At 40.2% G+C, this 20,975-nt stretch overlaps 2 protein-coding genes across 3 annotated transcripts; one reads left to right on the plus strand and one right to left on the minus strand.

Annotated features, from left to right (window-relative positions):
* Positions 1-1,943: 1,943 nt before the first annotated feature.
* On the plus strand, positions 1,944-11,316 carry LOC115729340 (putative ABC transporter C family member 15). 2 transcript variants are annotated; one of them, XM_030659877.2, is made up of 11 exons: positions 1,944-1,950; positions 4,357-6,707; positions 6,832-6,918; positions 7,110-7,760; positions 8,418-8,582; positions 8,758-9,052; positions 9,326-9,540; positions 9,704-10,009; positions 10,316-10,379; positions 10,459-10,698; positions 10,804-11,316. In XM_030659877.2, coding segments are annotated over exons 1-11 (4,503 nt in total). In that variant the 5' UTR covers positions 1,944-1,949; the 3' UTR covers positions 10,932-11,316. The 2 variants fall into 2 exon arrangements, with proteins under 2 accessions (XP_030515737.2, XP_030515736.2); XM_030659876.2 differs by lacking the exon at positions 1,944-1,950 and adding an exon at positions 3,723-3,764.
* A 2,464-nt stretch (positions 11,317-13,780) lies between these two features.
* On the minus strand, positions 13,781-20,643 carry LOC115729342 (ribose-phosphate pyrophosphokinase 1). The gene is made up of 9 exons (XM_030659880.2): positions 20,350-20,643; positions 19,949-20,125; positions 19,190-19,438; positions 18,964-19,107; positions 18,248-18,415; positions 16,548-16,617; positions 16,107-16,188; positions 14,612-14,771; positions 13,781-14,156 (listed from the first exon to the last, which is right to left on the minus strand). Exons 1-9 carry the CDS (start codon positions 20,458-20,460, stop codon positions 14,118-14,120), a joined length of 1,200 nt encoding a protein of 399 aa, XP_030515740.2. The 5' UTR covers positions 20,461-20,643; the 3' UTR covers positions 13,781-14,117.
* Positions 20,644-20,975: the final 332 nt, after the last annotated feature.

A 20,975-nucleotide genomic window follows, 5' to 3' on the forward strand; every position in this document is an offset into this window, starting at 1 on the left:
TTAACTCGGTCGTGACAGGATATCGCGCAAAAAGAAAGAAAAAATTCTTCGAGTAAAGATCGTCTTTTCTAGTATGATTGGTTTCATTAATATGTCAATCATGTATGCGTATGCGCCTATGCGGGTAAAAAAAGTAGAAATGCATGCACAGAAAAGTTATGTAAAGAGTCGAATTAATTTCGGAAAACGAAGTCTTTCAAGAAAGTAGGAAAAAAATGAGTGTAGGTTAAGAGATACTTAGATCTAAATTTTGTTACTTAAAGATCAAATCAAATGTAACATATTTGATGTACTAACTTAGTTGTATTATAGATTTACTATCGCGCAACACTACAAGGCTATATGATGATTAATCATTGAACACTTTTTTTATTTTATTTTATTTGGGAAATCGTTGAGATTGGAAATTGTTTTAGCCTCGGTTTATTGTTTATAGTGAAGGATTGCATAATGGAGAAGAGATGAGGGCAGATAAGATTCGTGTCAAGTACATCACGCACCCAATAAAATTGCTCGTAAATAGAATAGGACAAAGGCCTCAATCTCACAATACGACGCTCGCGAATCTCCACTAGCAATTATTTCTGTAGAAAAACCAGTCCCAACAAAACTTGGTGGATGTGGTGCCCCAACCTCTTCTTTCGATTGAGTACTCTCATTTCACCTATTATACTTTTTTTTTTTGTGTTAATACTACGAAAAACCTTAAAGTGGAACGCATCTGGTCAATTTATCTCAAACTAACTTTTGGGTACCTAAAACGTAATTTGACGAATTTACCCCAGACGGATTTTTGGATCACCAAAAATCCCAAATCGATACACGCGTGACACATTTACTCTCCATTATCTTCCGTCGAAACTGTTGAGTTTGATAACCCATGACAATAACTTAGTTGACCTGGCAAGTAAAATGGGAAATCTATTTGTTCTCACGTGCTTTTTGGCGAAGGAAAGGCAACAATCTTCTGATCATTAGGCTTTTATGAACCAAGTGGAAGGTCCCGCTTAAATATGCTCGAAAATCAATCCGTTGATCTTCTAGATTTTCACGTGGACTTGTCGGGTCAACTTAGTTATTATCACGTGTCGTCCAGCTCAGCAATTTCACGGCAAAATTGACGAAAGTTAATAGAGGGTAAACATGTCGCGCGTTCACTGATTTGGGGTTCTTGGTGACCTAAAAATTAGTTTTGAATAAATTTGTTACATGTGCACAAGTTTAAAATTTTTGGCTACCTAAAAATTAGTTTGAGGGTAAATTTATCATGTGTACCGATTTGGAGTTCTTCCATGATACCAACCCTAATTTTTTTTTTTACGCGTCCATTCAAGTAAGCTCACCTTAAATAAGTAAATCCTCGTCTCAAGAACACTAATCTCATTGGCCATTTCAAGACGCGAGCTAAAAAGCACATGGATCATAAAATCCCCTTTCTCCCAACGATGCAGAAAAATTGAAATTCACATTGTGTTATGGCTGATCCAAGACACGCACGGAAGGCTCCGGTCTTTAAGTATTAGAGTCAATTAAGACATCATTTTCCACTAGGTAATTAGCAGGAAACTACAAGAAAAAAACAGTGAAAAACAAGAGTTCACGCAATGTGCCAAAGGGACCGTCCTCAGTCTCAATGTCTGTACATCACATGATGGACCTGTCTCTCTCCCTCCATAAGTACAAACATCTCTAGGGGCAAACACATTGTTGTCCTCTCAAAATCTCTCTCAAAATCTCTTTTTAGTTCTCTCTCTCTCTCTCATCGTAGTCTCAACTTTGTCTCGTTTCCCAGAAATATGGAGGTTGGCATGATTTCCAAGGCCGGCTAAATCCAGGGCCTATGTTGCAGAAAGCTTGGCGGCACTGGAGATAAAGAGTGAGTGCTTGAGGGAGAGAGACGGCCATAAGCTCAGCTCTTCTGGAAGAAGGAAAGGATGGCCGCTGAAGCAAGTAAGCAAAAAATTACGTGCACGGTGAATGGTTTGGCACCCCAAGAAATTTAGTGTTTCGTATCGAATTCATGCACGTCCGACCTGACCCCCGGATCCTCTGTCTCCCTCAACGTTCTCGCGGTGTGTCTCGAACGTGCCCCCCCGACCGTTCCGGTGCTCACCTTTGTTCTCGTGTGCATCAGCGAGTCGGGGAACCGGTCGAGACCCTGGTCGAGACGCCGTGCGGAGGAGAGGGTCCTCGTGAACGCACCTACGTTCATGTGTCACGCCTGCGTGGTTTTGTTGTGTTTGTGCATACATAATGCGAAATGTTTCGCAAGCAAAAGCCAATCTGACTATTGAGTTAAACTTAGAATCGAGCTAGACTTCCATTGGCCGGCGCGTGGCGAATCCGGCGACCCGGAAGGTAATTTTCTCGGGTTCTTGGCACCGGAAGAGATTAGCCGCTCATGAACAGCCAAGAGTTAACGGCTTTAGCTAGAGTGTCGGAATGACTGGGGATTTTCGAGACTATCTCGATCTGTGTTGTATGCGTAGGAGAACGACGTCAATGGCTAGATTTTCCTAGAAATTAGGCTGTGAATGTATAGGTGTTGTCATCCTTTATATTTGTTACAATGGCCAAAAGTCTAAGTCAAAATGGTGCTCCGTTAGCCTGAAAATTTCCAAGTTATAGATAGAACTTTGGGGGTGATCATGACGTCAATTTGGGGAAAGCTTTGATTATTTTACCCTACTCGAAAGTCTTCGTGTTTTTTATTTTTTTTTTCTTAACCATGCTACCATTCATATGTTCCGATAAAATTAATACGTGCTTCGGACAAGCGTGAACTCAATAAATCTCAATCGTTGTTTACGTGGATCCATATCGGATTTAGGTCATCTAAACTGTTGAGATCCATTCTATTCTCCCTTTTTTTTTTTTTTTGTGATCCATTCTATTCAAATGCACTTTCTATTACATTGCTTTAATCCTCAAGCACATATACATTGTCAACTTCATCAATGTTTCAACGTACGTGAGTGGATTGATTGTGGAATTCCAGATCTTGGCCCAGGTCAAGATTTGGACCACCGGGGCCCGCCCATTCTTGGCGGTATTATTCTCCTCGGAAACCTCGGCTTCAGGTCAAATTTCAATTTTTCCCGAATTTTGTTTTCTCTCTCAAAAAAAAAAAATCTCAATTTTTCACTTTAGTCCTAAATCTGTTCACACGTCTAAAAATCGCCACTAACTCCTTCGAAATTATCAACATCATGGCGAATTCGAGATTTTTTATTATGATCCGCATCATTTCAACACCCTCACCTTCGTAGTAGGTAGTGGCGATTTTTGGACGCGTGGGTAGACTTGGGAATGGAGTGAAAGTTGTGATTTTTTTTTTTGATAAAAAAAGAGTCGGGACAGAATTGAGATTAGATCTAAAATTGAGATTTTTTTAAGGGACTTGGCCCTAGTTACTACGGGGCGTCAAGTGAGAACATTCAACGAGTGGCTGAGATAAAGACGAGAGAGTTTGCAAAGCGGTTGCAACCGAAGCAGGATCGGATTCTCCACACAAGACAACAAACTGCACAGCACAGACCAGCTCATTTTTTACACAGTAAGCAAACAAAAGCACAGTCGGTTCGAGGAATCCCACGAACGTGTATGGTTTTGTCTTGCGAGAGAAGTAATTTGAGGCTGGGTTCAGTTTTTTTTTTTTTTCCCTTCTCTCTCTCTCTCTCTGCTGCCTTTTCGTTAGGTCACTTGGCAGTTTTCGTGTGCACGAATCTGGATGGTTGTCCTAGGGATCGAACCCGGGTCTCGCGGTAAGTCTCTGGCCCTCGAAAGTTTAATTTTCCAGGTCGAGTTTGGTGGTACATCAGTCATGTCACAAAGTTTTTTTGGGACACATTAGGCGTTTCTCTAGGACAGTGAGTTTTGGACAGGTCATTAGGAATGTTCTTTGTGTTGGCCATGCCTGTCTGCAGATGAAAGTAGTGTATGCTTCCAATTCCTGTGCTTCCTGGAGGCAATCCTGCCATGGTAGAAAACCAAAGATACACAGTGACTAACACATCGGACCTGTTTTGTATGCTTGTATTGTTTTTTACAACTGCATATGCACTGCGAAAGTGCAAAATCAGGAAAATTTACGGTTCCGTGTCTTTGGAAAACACTAACTACGTTCTGCATCCACAATTTTCTTATTATGTATGCGAATTTTGACTGCGGCATAGGAGCTGTCAAATAGTCCTTAGAAGCTAGAACATAATAATGTGTGGAACAAGCATAGCCAGTTCGATTATGAGATGAAACATAAGCACTTTTATTTGCTCTAATTTAGCAGAGTCAGCAATAGCATACCGATGAAGTTCTCACCTGAATGTGAGCTTGACCCTGTGTTGCATTGCGAAACAGTGTCGCGGATTCTTCAGGGACTTTGGACAGCATGGCCGGAGATGAACTCGCCTTGCCTGAGGGAGCAAGTCAGCATCAGTTTTCAACTCTGCTTCCTTGGAATCCTGCTACTAGTTTCCTTGAGGAAATTAGGGCGCTTCCTAGGAAAAAGGAGCAACGCTGCGGATCAGGCAGCGGACAGACACATGATCGGCAAGAAATCCAGCATAATATACAGATCGAGCATTGTCTGCACAGCGATAGTACTGGGGACGCATCTCTTAATGTTATTGATGTCGGTATATGGTGACAACGCCACATGTCGTTCCAAAACTCAAGCATTTTCATCGGAGATCATGCAAGTAGTATCCTGGGCAGTTACACTCATTGTACTGTACAAGATACCGGAGAAGAAGTGTATGAAGTTCCCATGGATTCTAAGGGCATGGTGGATGTGCAACTTCCTCCTGTCTATCTTTTGCACAACTCTCGACATCAACTATGTAATGACGTACCACGGCCACTTAAGGACACGAGATTTCCTGAACTTCTTGTGTTTGCTAGCCTCCATGGGACTGTTCAGCATTTCCGTTCGCGGGAAGACAGGCATCGTCTTCTCCAATGCCAATGGCATGAGGGAACCGCTTCTTACCGAAAAAGTCGAGAAACATGCAGAATCCAGGAGGGAATCTCCATATGGGAAAGCTACCCTCTTGCAACTCATTACCTTCTCTTGGCTAAACCCATTATTCGCCGTGGGGATCAAGAAGCCCCTCGAGCAAAATGACGTGCCCGATGTAGACATCAAGGACTCTGCAGCATTTCTTTCTCGATCTTTCAGTGACCGCCTAAAGCAAGTCAAGGATAAAGGCGGAGCCAAAAATCCATCCATCTACAGGGCAATCTTCTTTTTCATCAGAAAGAAAGCCGCGATCAATGCGCTTTTCGCAGTCGCAAGTGCTGGAGCATCATATGTTGGCCCATACCTCATAGACGACTTCGTCAATTTCCTAACCGACAAGAAGAGCAGGAGCTTGGAGAGTGGCTATCTTCTAGCGTTAGCCTTCCTAGGTGCGAAAATGGTTGAGACTGTAGCACAGAGGCAATGGATTTTCGGAGCACGCCAGCTAGGCCTTCGGCTTAGGGCTGCTCTGATATCTCATATATACAAGAAGGGACTAGTTCTGTCGAGCCAATCTCGCCAAAGTCGCACCAGTGGAGAGATCATCAACATTATGAGCGTGGATATCCAGAGGATCACAGATTTTATCTGGTACTTAAACGTTATATGGATGCTACCCATACAAATCTCATTAGCCATGTACATTTTGCATACTAATTTAGGTTTAGGGTATGTCGCTGCACTAGCAGCAACATCGACTGTTATGGCTTGCAATATACCGCTAACGAGAACTCAGAAAAGATATCAGTCCAAGATCATGGAAGCAAAAGACAGAAGGATGAAATCCACGTCCGAGGTTCTTCGAAACATGAAAACCATAAAACTTCAAGCTTGGGACAATCAATTTCTCAACAAATTAGAGAGCTTGAGGAGAATAGAGTATGAGTGGTTATGGAAGTCGCAACGACTGGGAGCACTTTCGGGTTTCATCTTCTGGGGTTCCCCAACATTCATATCCATTGTGACTTTCGGCGCGTGTATGCTAATGGGCATTGAACTTACTGCTGGAAGAGTCTTAGCAGCCCTGGCCACTTTCCGAATGTTACAAGATCCCATATTTGGTCTACCAGACTTGCTTAATGTAATTGCACAGGGTAAAGTTTCAGCAGACAGAGTTGCTTCTTACCTGCAAGAAGATGAAATTCAACAGGATGCAATCGAATATATCCCAAAGAATCAAGCACAGTTTGATGTAGAGATTGTTAATGCAACATTCAGCTGGAATCCTGACTTGATGACACCGACTCTGAGCAATATCGAGTTAAAAGTTAAGAGGGGCATGAAAGTGGCGATCTGTGGGACAGTAGGATCAGGGAAGTCGAGCCTTCTGTCATGCATCCTAGGAGAAATAGAGAAGCTCTCTGGCCAAGTGAAAATCAGTGGTACAAAAGCTTACGTTCCACAGTCGCCTTGGATACTGACAGGGAATATAAAGGACAACATTCTCTTTGGAAATCCATATGATCCCGACAAGTATGACAGAACGGTCAAGTCATGTGCTATGGTTAAGGATTTCGAGCTGTTCTCAGCGGGCGATCTCACAGAGATAGGAGAAAGAGGCATAAACATGAGTGGAGGGCAAAAGCAAAGGATACAAATTGCACGCGCAGTTTACCAAGATGCTGATATTTATCTGCTCGATGACCCTTTCAGTGCAGTGGATGCTCATACGGGCGCGCAACTCTTTGCAGTAAGTTTTAAAACTCTCTAGCAAGAATAATGATACGATGATGACGGATATTAAAATCAGATCCTAGTATGACGTCTCACATGCTTTACCACCAAAGTTTGCATTCTGAGTTTATTCCCTGTAGGATTGCCTGATGGGAATGCTCAAAGACAAGACAATACTCTATGTGACCCACCAAGTCGAATTTCTTCCAGCAGCAGACCTCATTCTGGTAAGTAAATTTCACGTAAAGTGATTCTCCATTTGACCACAGTGAATGTTCAGAAAGAGCAGATACTCTCTATTAACTAACCACCCTTGAGAATCTAAAAGTCCAGATATCTAGGTATTGAAATTCTGCTCCGGTTAAGCAACGTCTAAGCTCATATTTTAACTATGCCCCTGTGGATCTGACATTAACAGGTCATGCGGGATGGAAGAATAGCACAGGCTGGTAAATTTGAAGATCTCCTGAAACAAAACATTGGATTTGAAGTGTTGGTGGGTGCTCATAGCGAAGCCCTCGAGTCAATACTCACAGTTGAAAATTCAAGCAGAACCACTCAAGACCCAACAGCTGACGGCGAATCCAACAGAGACTTCGATCCTACAGATGAACTTCCACTGAGAAAGCATGACTCTGAGCATGATCTGTCCTTGGAGATATCAGAGAAGGAAGGGAAACTAGTGCAAGACGAAGAACGGGAAAAGGGAAGCATTGGAAAAGAAGTTTATTGGTCCTACATAACAACAGTGAAGGGCGGAGCGCTAATCCCGATAATTCTCATGGCTCAGTCCTCATTTCAGATACTTCAAGTATCCAGTAATTACTGGATGGCATGGGTTTTTCCTCCAACAAGTGATGCTGAACCAGTGTATAAATTGGATATCATCCTGCTTGTTTACGTACTTCTAGCTGTTGGAAGTGCACTCTGCGTACTTCTTCGAGCAATGCTTGTTGCAGTAGCAGGATTATGGACAGCACAGACGCTATTCACAAAAATGCTTCGCAGTATACTGCGGGCTCCAATGGCATTTTTTGACTCAACCCCAACTGGAAGGATCTTAAACCGGGTGAGCAACATAGCGCTGCTGCATTTCAAGTCTTAAGTTTGTCCTCATACATGAACATCAAGAGTGATAGCAAGCATGACTATTACTTTTTTCCATCATCCTTTCAGTTTCTTGTGAAGCAGATATATCAAGCGTATAAGCAACTGCAAAATCAGACATGAGCAATTAAAATGTCACTTAAAGACATGTATCTGCTTATCTGCAACTGTCAAAGATTACTTACACCTGTACTCGAGTGCAATAGCATTGCCTGTTTCTATAGAAATCTGAACAAATGAAACCTGTTTTTCCATAAGATTTTCTCTTTAGAAACTTAACACATATACCAAATCTTCATAAGGGTTAGGTATGTCCACTCCGTGACTGGTGGCTCTGCATGAACCCTATCAAACATTCAAGACAAATTCTTCAACATTTCAAAATTTAAGAACAACTCTACAGAAACAACTAAAAGACAGATTAAAATCATTTCAATCCTGGATTAAATAGAATTGCATTATTTTGAATTTCTGAATAACTTCCCACTACTCCGACGACTTATAACATGCCGTTGTATCATAAATTCTACACATGCGAATATTATTGAGCTACGCCTGAACGCGTAACAGGTACAAAGGCTGATGTTGGTGTGATGATATTGAACCATAATGTATGCAGGCATCTACTGATCAGAGTGTGCTAGACATGGAAATGCCAGGGAAATTAGGTTGGTGTGCCTTCTCCATAATACAGCTTCTAGGAACAATTGCAGTAATGTCGCAGGTAGCATGGGAAGTATTTGTGATCTTCATCCCAGTGACTGCAGTATGTATATGGTACCAGGTAACTCCCTCAATTCTTCTTAGGACAGATAGTTGGAAGCATGTGAAGCATACCGGCAATAAGATAGTCCATGCATTTTTAGTGTTTCAAATGCTAGATAACGTCATTTCCTGCAGAAAATGGTGTGGGTCATGGCCATACTTTAAAATGAAAAATTCTGCTTTCTTCATTTCAGCAATACTACATTCCAACAGCCAGAGAACTAGCCCGCTTATCAGGGATTCAACGAGCTCCAATTCTACACCACTTTGCAGAATCACTAGCAGGAGCAGCAACAATTCGTGCTTTTGACCAGGAAGATCGATTCAGTGATGGAAATCTGGGGCTTATAGACAACCATTCAAGGCCGTGGTTTCATAATGTGTCGGCAATGGAATGGCTTTCGTTTCGCCTAAATCTTTTGTCTAACTTCGTCTTTGCCTTTTCATTGGTTTTGCTGGTATCCCTCCCAGAAGGAATGATCAATCCTAGTAAGTCATGCAAATTCTCTCAGAATATCTCACTACAGCAAAGATTATAAGTAGTATGTATAATGCATATCACACACATCTCGTTTTTATTCGAACAATATCAGAAATCTGCTAGAATCAACAGTACATAACAAGTAAATCTCAAGCTGAATAATAGTCTGACAGCTAGTATAAATCATCTGTACCAAATTCGCGCACAGTCAAGTGGGAAGGACTTATTAGAACAGGATATATACAGGAAACACTTGAAAGATAATAAATTTTGTTTCGCAGGCATAGCAGGGTTGGCTGTAACATACGGAATTAACTTGAATGTACTTCAAGCTTCTGTTATTTGGAATTTATGCAATGCTGAGAACAAAATGATCTCATTTGAGAGAATAGTTCAGTACTCAAACTTGGCAAGTGAAGCAGCTCTTTTAATAGAAGACAGCAGACCTCCAAGCAACTGGCCGGAAATGGGAAAGATCTGCTTCAGAAACTTGCAGGTAAGCTAAACATCAAATTCCAGGTTCCCATAGCCGAACATTATTCTGGAATATTTAGCATTACCTATGGATAAGTTCTCTATAATTGCTATCGATCTCGCTCTCATCCTCAGGAATGTCCATGAGATGTCTTAGACTCATTCACACGTGTTTATTTTTGCAGATCCGATATGCTGAACATCTCCCATCTGTCCTCAAAAACATCACCTGTACATTTCCTGGCAGGAGAAAAATTGGTGTAGTAGGAAGGACGGGTAGTGGAAAATCAACCCTAATACAGGCCATCTTTAGGATAGTTGAGCCCAGAGAAGGAAGTATTATCATTGACGATGTTGACATATCGAAAATTGGCCTTCATGACCTTAGATCAAGACTCAGCATCATTCCGCAGGACCCTACAATGTTTGAAGGAACAGTAAGAGGGAACCTCGACCCATTGGAGCAATACTCCGATAGAGAAGTATGGGAGGTAAAACTTCTTTCCCCTTAAGCTTTGCCTCGTAGGTGAGAAGATCCCATCATCCAAGTCCAAAGTTATGGAAAAAGCACATATGGACACTCACACAATCACATTCTACCAGGTTAATATCATTGACACAATTTGAAAAGTAGACAGATTTTGCCACAACCAAGTAAAGTGGATTACGAGCAACTTCATCAATTTGCACTAACGTACAAATTTTCTCTCTGAGAAGCTCTATAAACACAAATTCATGCATTCCCCTGGGTTGGATCTACTTCGGATTTCATTATAACAGACTTTATGATTTTACAGGCTTTAGAGAAATGTCAACTTGTTGATATTATTAGAGGAAAGGAGGAAAAGTTGGATTCCACAGGTCTGATCCATTAATCACACCCTCCATACAATGTTGCAAGTTTTGTCAAAGTACATCTACTAATCATTTTTCCTAACAGTTGTGGAGAATGGAGAAAACTGGAGTGTGGGCCAAAGGCAGTTATTCTGTCTTGGAAGAGCCTTGCTGAAGAAAAGCAGTATACTTGTACTCGATGAAGCAACGGCGTCAGTTGATTCTGCTACTGACGGCGTGATCCAAAAGGTCATTAACCAAGAATTCAAGAACCGCACCGTGGTGACAATAGCTCACAGAATCCATACCGTCATAGACAGCGACCTTGTTTTGGTTCTTAGTGATGGTAAGGATATAAAACATTTTTCTGTAAGCACCCATTCTCTCTTGCCTAAACATTTCGATATTAGGATTGATGCTGAACAGCTCCTTTCATTCTTTGATCGAACAGGAAGGATAGCAGAGTTTGACTCACCCGCAAAGTTACTGGAAAGAGAAAATTCATTCTTCTCCAAGCTCATAAGGGAGTACTCCATGAGATCACAGTGTTTAAGCAGCATAGCACACCTAAATAGCTAAACCCTGAAGTTGCAACAAGAAGGGAAACAGTATCAAGGCAGACGAACAGAAACTGCAGGTGTCCTACAATTGCATCAAGACTATCAGTTTCAAGTATGCTGGAAATGCTCGTGTCAACACCGGTGCATTGAACACAAGTTCAACCATCTGTGAAGTGATCAGAGCTTCCAAGTTCCGCTCTAGGATTTGGCAAGCAATTATTTTTATATTACACTGAGTGCAGATAATTCATTGTCATTGGAAGTACCCATGCGAGTAATAATTCATTGAACCCCCAGATGATCCAACTTCATCTGAGACATATGTAGGTGAGTAACCTGAGTGTAGGGCATTGTCATGAAAATAATAAGAATCTCAAGAACAGAAGAGGAAGATGCTTTGCCGAGATAGCATTTAGCAACGTAATCGCTAAGTTGTGGCTCAATATTTGAATATTCTAACAGTCTCCCTAACACGTAGGTTAAACTTCGGCCTAAAACTAAGGTTCAGATTGTTTGAGAAAAACTTGGACCTAAAACTTATGGGCGCTGTACACAACTTATATAGTCTTAATGCATGCTATTGAGAGTTTAAACTTTAGGGTATATCTGATATTTTAATTATCTTCATCGCATTAATCAAGACGTATTGTGAGTATCAAAGAAAAATAACACTTAAATTTCATGTAAAATTGAGCGAAAAAGCAATTCAAAACTATGAAAACCTCAAATTGGCTCTTCATCTCGAATTCATTCACGAAAAGTTAATCCAATGTTTAGTTAATCGTTTGTAGATATCTAACGTGACCAGATAGAGCAATAAGGGCCCAATACCCAAAAAAACCTCCAACTTTAGCATTTGTGACAATTCTATCCAATTTTTTTTTTTTTTGTCTCATAAAAAACCTCCAACTTTTACATTTGTTCCAATTCTATCCCAAACTTTTGTTTTTGTCCCAATTATACCGGCCTAGTACAAAAAAAAATCCTCAACTTTAGCATATGTCCCAATTATATTCAAAAAAAATTTTGTCTCATAAAAAACCTCCAATTGCTACTTTTTTCCTAATTCTACCATCGTTAGCCTTCCGTCCATAATCACCATTAGTTAATCCTATGTTGCATTTTAACGTTATTAATAAATTATACTTAAGTAAAGCTGACATGAAAAAACTTTTGAACTTCTCTTCTATAGTTTGCTTCCCTTACATATTGTCGGGAGATACGGAGTCACTTAAGACACCACGTTTCGTATTCTTGTCGGCACTCCACAACCCAAAAAACGGTTAGATATGGAGATATTTGGACTAACGATCTAAAATATCATCATTCCCGAAACCTACTGTTTCTAAATTTCGAAAATTCATTAGTAAGTTCGGCAAGAAAACTCGAGCCACGTAAGATTAACTAATAGTGATTATGGACGGAAGACCGATGGTGATAGAGTTGGAATAAAAGTAAAAGTTGAGGATTTTTTATGAGACAAAAAAAAATAGATATAATTGAGACATATGCTAAAGTTTGAGGTTTTTTTTTTTTTTTTGTTATTATACATGTGGAATTGGGACAAAAGTAAAGTTGGAGAATTTTTATGAGACAAAAAAAAATTTTAATATAATTGTCACAAATTCTAAAGTTGGAGGTTTTTTTTGGGTATTAGGCAAAGTAATAAGATATTGAAATCGATAGAATTTCAAAGTAATAAGCCCGGATCGCCAAAACCTGGGTTGCACAAAATCCAAAGTTTAATTCGATTAAATGGTCCTAGTAGAAAGTTCGAATGACAACCTACAATTGATTAATTGCCGATGGTCTGGCTGCACTCAAAGAACCGCCCCAGGCGGATGAAGTGTTGGAAAGAACTTTAGCCTCTCCTGCTTAATCACATAGGGACTTTGGATAATTCATGTATAGAAGCAGAAAGAAGACATCATATGAAACTTTCCATTGGACCAATTGACTTTAAGAAGTCACAGAACAAGATCCTAAACAGGTTTCTTGTTCTCAGGATGTGTGGCGAATTGAATCCGCCATAGCCGCATTGCGAATCGAACGTGGCATTGACAAAATGTCAGATTTCTGTAATTACATTCGCTTAGCTTTCGGTAACTTCACGGCACATCAAAAATTCTTTAGCTCAGTTCGGCTTTCCCGTATGCATTGGGCAGTCCATGGACAAAAAGAACTGTAGTACTAGGTTTTTCCCATATCATGTACCCCACAATATCAATATTTCTGCAAGGCAAGCTGATATGATTACGTAAGATAACGCAAGACCTTATCGAATCGTGCACATGAATCACCTGCCCATGGCAATTTGTCCGAACTCGAATCTGTTCCTGGTAGTGATTATAACCGACTCTCTCATCAATAGCGCGTCAATTACCCAGTTCTGTCTATGATGTTTATGTTCCAATATCTGTCTCTGGAAATTCTTCTAAACAGCAGTAGCTCTGAACTCATTGACAGATATTTCTGGGAAAGAAGAAGAAAACACCCATTGCCTTTCGATGCAAAATGCATAGCCGATGTAAACAGACCCAACTGAAGGACCGCACGTTAATCAGAATCGAATTTGATTATACCAGTTCAGACAAATGACGGCGAATGGGACTTGTTACAGGACAGAGCAAAAATGGAAACAGGAAGTGAAGTTCAGTAGTGAATTGAAACAACCCTGTAAAGAGCTTCTTCTTTCAGGTAAACAAGCCAATACACACACATGAGGGAGTGTTGCAAGCAAAGCCCAATTAAATGGCGCAACACTCAACACACTTACTCAATCCTCACAAGCTGGGAAAGAGGAGCAAAAATCTAAGCAACTAAGACAAAATTGCATCAGAGGAAGCGATCATGTCAGCAAACAAGCAGTTTACAGACCCATTCAACGTACACTCAAGAATAGAATATTTACATCTCTATCATCCGACAACATATTCAGGTCGGTACATGCCACCTATAGGTGCTCGATAAGAGCATTTGAGCTTTCCGCAAAAATCCATGTGATCTGTTCAGCTAGCCAAAATTGACGCTTACCAATGATCCCAAGATCTCATAGGTTTCTCTATTACAACTTAAAAAGCAATTGTTTTCGCACTAAGACAGCTTAGCAAACCTAGTTTTGCCTTGTCCCACGTTACCCGGTTTGAAGATGGTAATAAATGGCGGTAATGAAGCTTGAAACAACACAACCACTGATGAATTATGATCAATCAATGCCCAAGCTGGAATAGGGTTCATAGCCACCCTGACAATCAGGAAAAACCGCATAGAGAGTCTGATCTCAGAACTATTGCCTCCAAGAGTGATTCATAAATTAAGAAAAATTATATACCCCAAATACATTTGAATCCGATTAATGCTTGCTTAGAACCAAAATGCAAAATAATCTATTATCAACTGCGGCAGGACATTGAGCAGGGGCAACATTCAACTGTAAAAATGAAACAAATAATTTGAAAGAAAATGGCTCTGAGCTTTGAATACTCCCCTTCCCATGTCACAATTCCATTGCTTCACTACTTCAGATGCCCTAATATGCTATGTTTAAACCTAACATGATGATCCCAACTCCAAAGACTCAAAGAATGCACTGTCAACTCAAGTAAGAGATGGCACATCACAGGGTTGGAGAAAGCCAAAAAGAACTAATTAAATTTTGATTATCCTATTGATTCAGTACTACTGGAAGATGCTACTCACGGAACAGTCATCATGAACACGCCATATTGTCTCCCCCAAAAGGTTTGCCACAGACAATACTGTCAACTGAGGAAAATAGTTCTGTTCACACATTGGGATGGTGTTAGTTATGATCACTTCTTGAAATAAACCGCTGGACAACCTCTCAATTGCAGGAGGACTGCAAGAAAAGAAGAGATAAAGATTCAGTGCAAACAAGCACAACAATTAAATATACATAATATGTAACCCACAAACACTGGAATTCTATTTCAACATAGCATTAGGAGTCAGCCTCAAAAATGTCATTCAAAAAATCACAAACTATTGCGTTGGAATGCTCAATCCAAAAGTTTTAAGTCATTCGATGGAAGGAGAGTTTGGAATAAAAAGCCCCACTGAAACTCCAAAGACAACCAATGTATGATAATTTATCAGCTTGTCTCATGTACAAACTCAACCGAGAATGGCGCGTTGAATATATGAACAAGGAGCCTCACACACGGAATCAATTTGGAGTGGTACGCAGCTCTAATACCATATTAAAAAGTCCAACCCAAAAGCTTAAGTCATTGGATTGAGGGAAACTACATGAATATAAAAACCATCCTAACCAAACAGACAAGTGGAATACTTAAATTAAGGTAAAAGACAATAAGAAACAATGTTGAATTTTGTGGCGCATTGTATTACGTCAAGCTCTGTCAGGTTTCTCAGCAATCTTTGTAACAGACTCACCCAAGAAAACAAAGAAGTTTAGCACCTAATCAGAAATTCATAAAAGATTTCATTTAAGTTCATCATAAAGTCAAACTACTGTTTAAGGCGTCAAACTTTGAAATTCACTAATGCTTGCATAGACAATTAATACACAACTCAAGTTCCCTTGAGGAGACTGAATACAATGAAGTATCTTCATATGTTGAGGGTTCATCAAGGAATGAGTGACCTAAGGCAATGGTCAATATAAACCCCCTACGTCTAGATGGAGTCAGCTTAGCTTTCTTTCAAGGAATTAGAACAGGGTATAGTAAAGGTTTGCCTAGGATCTTATGCGGTGAATTTATCGAGGATTTGCGCAACTCCTATATTCTCAGTCTTAATGGGAGAATGCTGAACACCTTGAAGTTAAATGTGAGACAGAAACAGGCTGAAAAAAAAAGCCTGCCTCGGCACTCAACTTAGCAATACCAGTGCAGAAGTGAAAGATAGAGAACCTTCACAAGTGACTGACCCAGCAGTCTTTCCGCCCATGAAGAGGTTTGGAATAGACAAGCTTATCGCTAGGGTTCCACCTGGTATGATGAGCACCTCAAGGGCGTGGGGTTGGTTTTTGGATTTCACACCAATTCACCTCTCGAAAATACTTGGAAAAAAAAAATGGCAAAAATGTTCGCACAACTATGAAATTGATCAGTATTGATCAGTATTGCACACTTGGAACTTACACAGTGAGTATGAACCATGAACTGCCAATCAAAAAAACTCATGTGACTACTTGACAAGCGAATCATACCTGAAAACGGCATGTGTACTGCATGCATAAACTTCTCTGGCTCCCTCTTGATGCAAGAGCTCTGCACCTTTGGCAATAGTCCCTATGTTCCACAGTAATAGCCATTTATACAGTGTGAGTGCGCACAAAGTAGCCAACCAGCTCGTAATAGCAACAAAGCCATTGGACCAGAGATACAGAAAGAATTAGGCAAGTGACATTGTCCAATGTACTTAATAAAACAAATAATCCAGTACAGTGATGAGCGATTCTACACTATTCAATGTACATTAATAAACTATTAATCCAGTAAAGTGATGAGTCATATTGCACAGGGTGGTATCCCATTAAAACGTTTTCAATGAATTTTTTCACGTGTGGATATGAGTGCGTGCGTGCACCTTGATTAAGAGAGAGAGAAAGAGAGAGAGAGAGAGAGAACACAGGATGCGGAAAACTTACCTGCTGTATCTATCATGTCATCTACCATAACTGCTACCTTCCCCTTGACATCACCGATCAAATTCATAACCTATAAATGGACAATGATTACAATCCATGCACAAAGTTAAAAGGAAATGCACAATTCATGTCACTGCCGTGCCAAGCAGATGTTAGAGAAGTTCCATTCAGAGCAATTCAGGAGTTTTCCATTTAGCCAGTAGACAAAAGGACCTTATCCAACTCAACCAAGAAGCTGCTCTGGTGGGACACCGACTTAAAGTACCTTTTCGGTGCTGCCCCAGCGTGCCGCCCTTGCCGTGGTGTAAGCGAGAGCTTTGGAAAAGAGAACAAACTCTTTGAACGAGGACTTTAAAATTGCACAAGTGCATTCAGTTTACTATGCTACTAAAATCTGCATACGCGAACTGTAACTCAAGGGACAAAAAACACACTGACCAATCAAAGGATCACCCATATGCTTTAACTACAAATGCAGTTTCCTTTGGAAATCAAATCAGTTCTCTTTGTAGGTTGAAAGACATATAAACTCTCAAAGCAGAATGAACTTTACCAAAAAAAAAAAAAAAAAACTCAAAGCAGAATGAATGGTACATGCAATGCATTCCACTTAGTCCTATTGTGTTTGTCACATTCACAAATTCAGCCATGGAGAGCATGCCTTATTTGTACTTGGGAGTGTATCTTGTTCCCCTGTCTTGCCATAGAATATTAATGAAAACAATATGAGAATTGTCACATTCAGTTAGAAGACTTTGTCAGAGGAATTCTCAGCAATTTATGTAAAGGTATTTGACCAAGAAACAAGAGCCATGATTGCAAGCCATCAGTCAAAATCAAACGTGTTTTTTTTTAACTTCATCTATATTAACCCAAACCTATGTAAAATTAGGCTAGTATAAAATCAACAAAATTCAATGAAATTATCAGCTTTATTTTCCAGGAATAGACAGAGAGCCAAAAAACTTAATCAAAGACATTAATAATGAGACCATAGCCAGAGAACTAAATATCCCATAGATATGATAACCTAATGAAGCTAAGACTGATTAAGCCTACATGTGACAGGGGTCAAGGAATCAGTGAAGGAGCTTCGATCTAATTTTCTTGCCCCCATTATCAAGTGTCATCAATAAAATGAAATGACAAGTCTAAATTTTGAACCATGCACGCTTTGAGAACGATCAAAATTTCCAGCAACTACATGGTCCTAACGTTACAAATATCTCAATACACAAAAAGGTGATATTCAATCCCATGGAAACGAGATGGTTCCCAAATTAAATCCAACAATAACGAGATAGCCCAACCCACAATAAAGCCATGCTTCATCGTCTGCTTCTATTTTATATTCACATCATAACTCATGAGTGTTTCAGTTCCTTTTGCATATGCAATTGAATAAGGACAATCACCTTATTGATTCTATATAATATATCTATATATCTCTCCCAAAGACAAATAAGATTGGTCAAATCATGTGCAGAAACTATTTAGAAATTGTTTGGGCTAAAAGACTTGTACTAGCTATTTAGGTCAAAAACATAGTCCAATAGTTTTCAATTCACAATAGATCGACAAATGTAACTAATAGCTGGCAAACTAATTTATGTTACAAAAAGTCAAAGACACTTAAAGAGTCAGATCTAAGTTTTGGCCCCAAAAAAAGTCAGCAGTTATCAGAGTCCATTTATCATTACCTCTGAAACATTATGAGCATGACGCCTTTTATCCACAATGGCAAGCGGTGCATCGGATAATTTTTTTGCAAAGGCACGAGCTCTAGCTACTCCACCAACATCAGGCGAGACCACAACCAAATCATCTGAGCAGATGGTCTTACTGGCAAGATAATCGAGAATGACGGGCTACAAGTAAAGAGGGCATTAAAACAAGTAAATCAGGACCAAAGGAAAATTTAAATAAATAAATAATGCACCCATTTTTTTCAAGATACACATGTGCTAATGCAAAATCCCTCCCTCTCTCTCTCCATATAATTGCCTCCATTATTGATCCAAGGTCAAGCCTTTTATACTATCCTCACTAGTAATTTCAAGGCTTCCTTCAGGAGACTCCCAAAACTCTCTAGGAAATACAAAATTTGGCGATCATTGAAGAAAGGGGTTGAACTTGAGAGTTCGGCTTGTTGATCCACAGTTGATGGGGATCTCATGCCATCCAGGCAACTTAGGCTGCATAGAAGCCTTACGAGTCTGATTAGTGACCCAAATCTTATAATGCAAGATGATGTCAAGCGAAGTGCACTACCATGAGTTCAAGCAACCCTGTTTAGTACGCATATATTTGGGATTGTTAGATTAACCTGGCACCCTTTTCCAAACACAACAGAAAACTACACCATTGTATCTGTAACGCTTGAAGATTTGGAATGATACTAATCAAGCATACCTACCTGACCATACACATGATCAACTGGAATATCAAAATAGCCCATGGATTGCCCAGAATGCAGATCACAAGCCAAAACACGATTTGCACCTGCTTCGGTAATCAAATTTGCAACAAGCTTTGCTGCAATGGATTCACGCCCTTGAGTCTGCAATGACATATATGAATAGGAGATGAACCTACCAAGTTCCCAACATGGAACTTTAAAGGCTGATTCTTCTCAAACATACCTTTCTATCAGCCCTTGCATATCCAAAGTAAGGAATCACGGCAGTAATGTTCTTTGCTGACGCCCTCCGACAAGCATCAATCATTATCAGAAGCTCCATCAGATTCTCATTTGCAGGAGGGCATGTAGGCTGCACTAGATACACATCACATCCTCTAACGCTCTCTTGCAATTGAACATATATTTCTCCATCGGCAAATCTCTTTATCTTTATCTTTCCAAGCTCTAAACCCATATAGCAAGCTATTTCCTATTTAACGAATGACAAAAAGGTCAAAAACTGGTGGTTGACAAAGTATCTGCATCTCATAATGCTCATGAAAAATCACAAATTATTAAACTGAGATGCAGAGTATCAAATTGCAAAAGTTAACAGAAGCAAAACTAATTTTGAAAGTAATTATATGACAATCTACAATGAAGGGGCATTTGCTGGCATTATCCATTGGCAACCCACAAGAGAGCTTTTGGCGGATCGTGGAAGTACACCTAAGTGTTAGATCCAAACTTTGGCATCGACTTCTTCAGAAACATATCTGCCTGCCAGTTTTCATGCGGCCAACAGAGCCAAATAACAGCACAAATTCACCACGGCAGAACCTAAAATTAAATTCAAAAATAGCTCATTCATCCCACAGCCAGTATAATTCGAGCCAATCAATATATCAAAGAGTTCCACATCCCCATAGCACCACAAGAAATGCATCAAGAGTAACAAAATATCCATAAGCAAATCCTCAGCGCAATAACGACGCTAAACCTGAGAAAGCGCAGGATTCGCTGTGCCGGAAAATATGCGGAGTCGGGTATCATGCTTGTTGATCGGACTATGGAGATGCGTCGAAGTTAAGAAACTCGGCACCGAGTGCTCGTTGTTGATGTGCGGAATGCAGGGCTTCCCATTATGGATATTCAGCGGCTCCACCACATTACACCTCTACAAAAGACATAATCAAGAACAATCAGTCAAGTCGAATCCTTCTACCAACAAGACGAAATAGGTTTCAGACACACCATTTATCAAAAAATAAATCACGAAAAGAAAAAGTTCCTGAGCGACGATATGCCATAGGAACTCTCCAAAAGCTAAAAAAACCGAGCTTTTAGAGTCAAGCTAACGATACCGAGACAGAGAAGAGAGAGAGAGAGAGAGAGACTCACGATGCCATTGTGGACCAGCAAGCGAGAGGCGGGCTCGTTGGAGGAGCAACAGGGGAAACGGACAGAGTAGCCGCCGGAGAGGTAAGAGGGCGAGCAGGTTAAAGAGGCCATGAAAAGAATAAGGATCAAAAGGGTTGGACAGAATAGAGGGTGCGGATCAGGTGATGGTGGAAAGTCGGAAGCTTTCGAGGTCGAGAGTCCGAGGAGGAGGAGGAGGCAGCAGCAGCAGGGGAGGGAGGGGGGAGGAGGGTTAGCAAGCGTTGCCGAACAGGAGCGATGTGACGATTTTGGTCGGAAATATTGTGAAAGAACAGGGAAATTACGGGAATCTTATTAATTAGAAAGATAAGGGCAAGCTTGTCCGATTAACTTACTATAAACGAAGTGGTCAAAAGGACGTTGACTTAATATTAATGTAGAAGGGAGTAACTATTGGATTTGTTTCCTTCCAAACTAAAGGAGACATCTGATGTTGTCCAGAGTTTTTAACATTGTCACTTTGTTTTCCCTTTTTGGGTTTTTTTCTAAAACTAGATTTTGCATTTTGAACACACACTATGCGTTATTTTCCATAATGAATATTTAGGTGTGAACTTTACAAAAATATTATGTATATCGTTCCAAAT

Source organism: Rhodamnia argentea, chromosome 3, assembly GCF_020921035.1.
Source record: "Rhodamnia argentea isolate NSW1041297 chromosome 3, ASM2092103v1, whole genome shotgun sequence".
NCBI classification, from domain to species: domain Eukaryota; kingdom Viridiplantae; phylum Streptophyta; class Magnoliopsida; order Myrtales; family Myrtaceae; genus Rhodamnia; species Rhodamnia argentea.

Excerpts from the sequence above, each read along its gene's own strand:
- LOC115729342 (XM_030659880.2), bottom strand. The coding sequence starts at position 20,460 with ATGGCCTCTTTAACCTGCTCGCCCTCTTACCTCTCCGGCGGCTACTCT. Across the intron at positions 20,126-20,349 it reads TGCTGGTCCACAATGGCATC|AGGTGTAATGTGGTGGAGCC; the intron begins GTGAGTCTCTCT and ends TGTCTTTTGTAG. Across the intron at positions 16,189-16,547 it reads TGACATGATAGATACAGCAG|GGACTATTGCCAAAGGTGCA; the intron begins GTAAGTTTTCCG and ends TGTGGAACATAG.
- LOC115729340 (XM_030659876.2), top strand. The coding sequence starts at position 3,731 with ATGGTTGTCCTAGGGATCGAACCCGGGTCTCGCG. Across the intron at positions 9,541-9,703 it reads TCTGCTTCAGAAACTTGCAG|ATCCGATATGCTGAACATCT; the intron begins GTAAGCTAAACA and ends TTATTTTTGCAG. Across the intron at positions 10,380-10,458 it reads GGAAAAGTTGGATTCCACAG|TTGTGGAGAATGGAGAAAAC; the intron begins GTCTGATCCATT and ends TTTTCCTAACAG.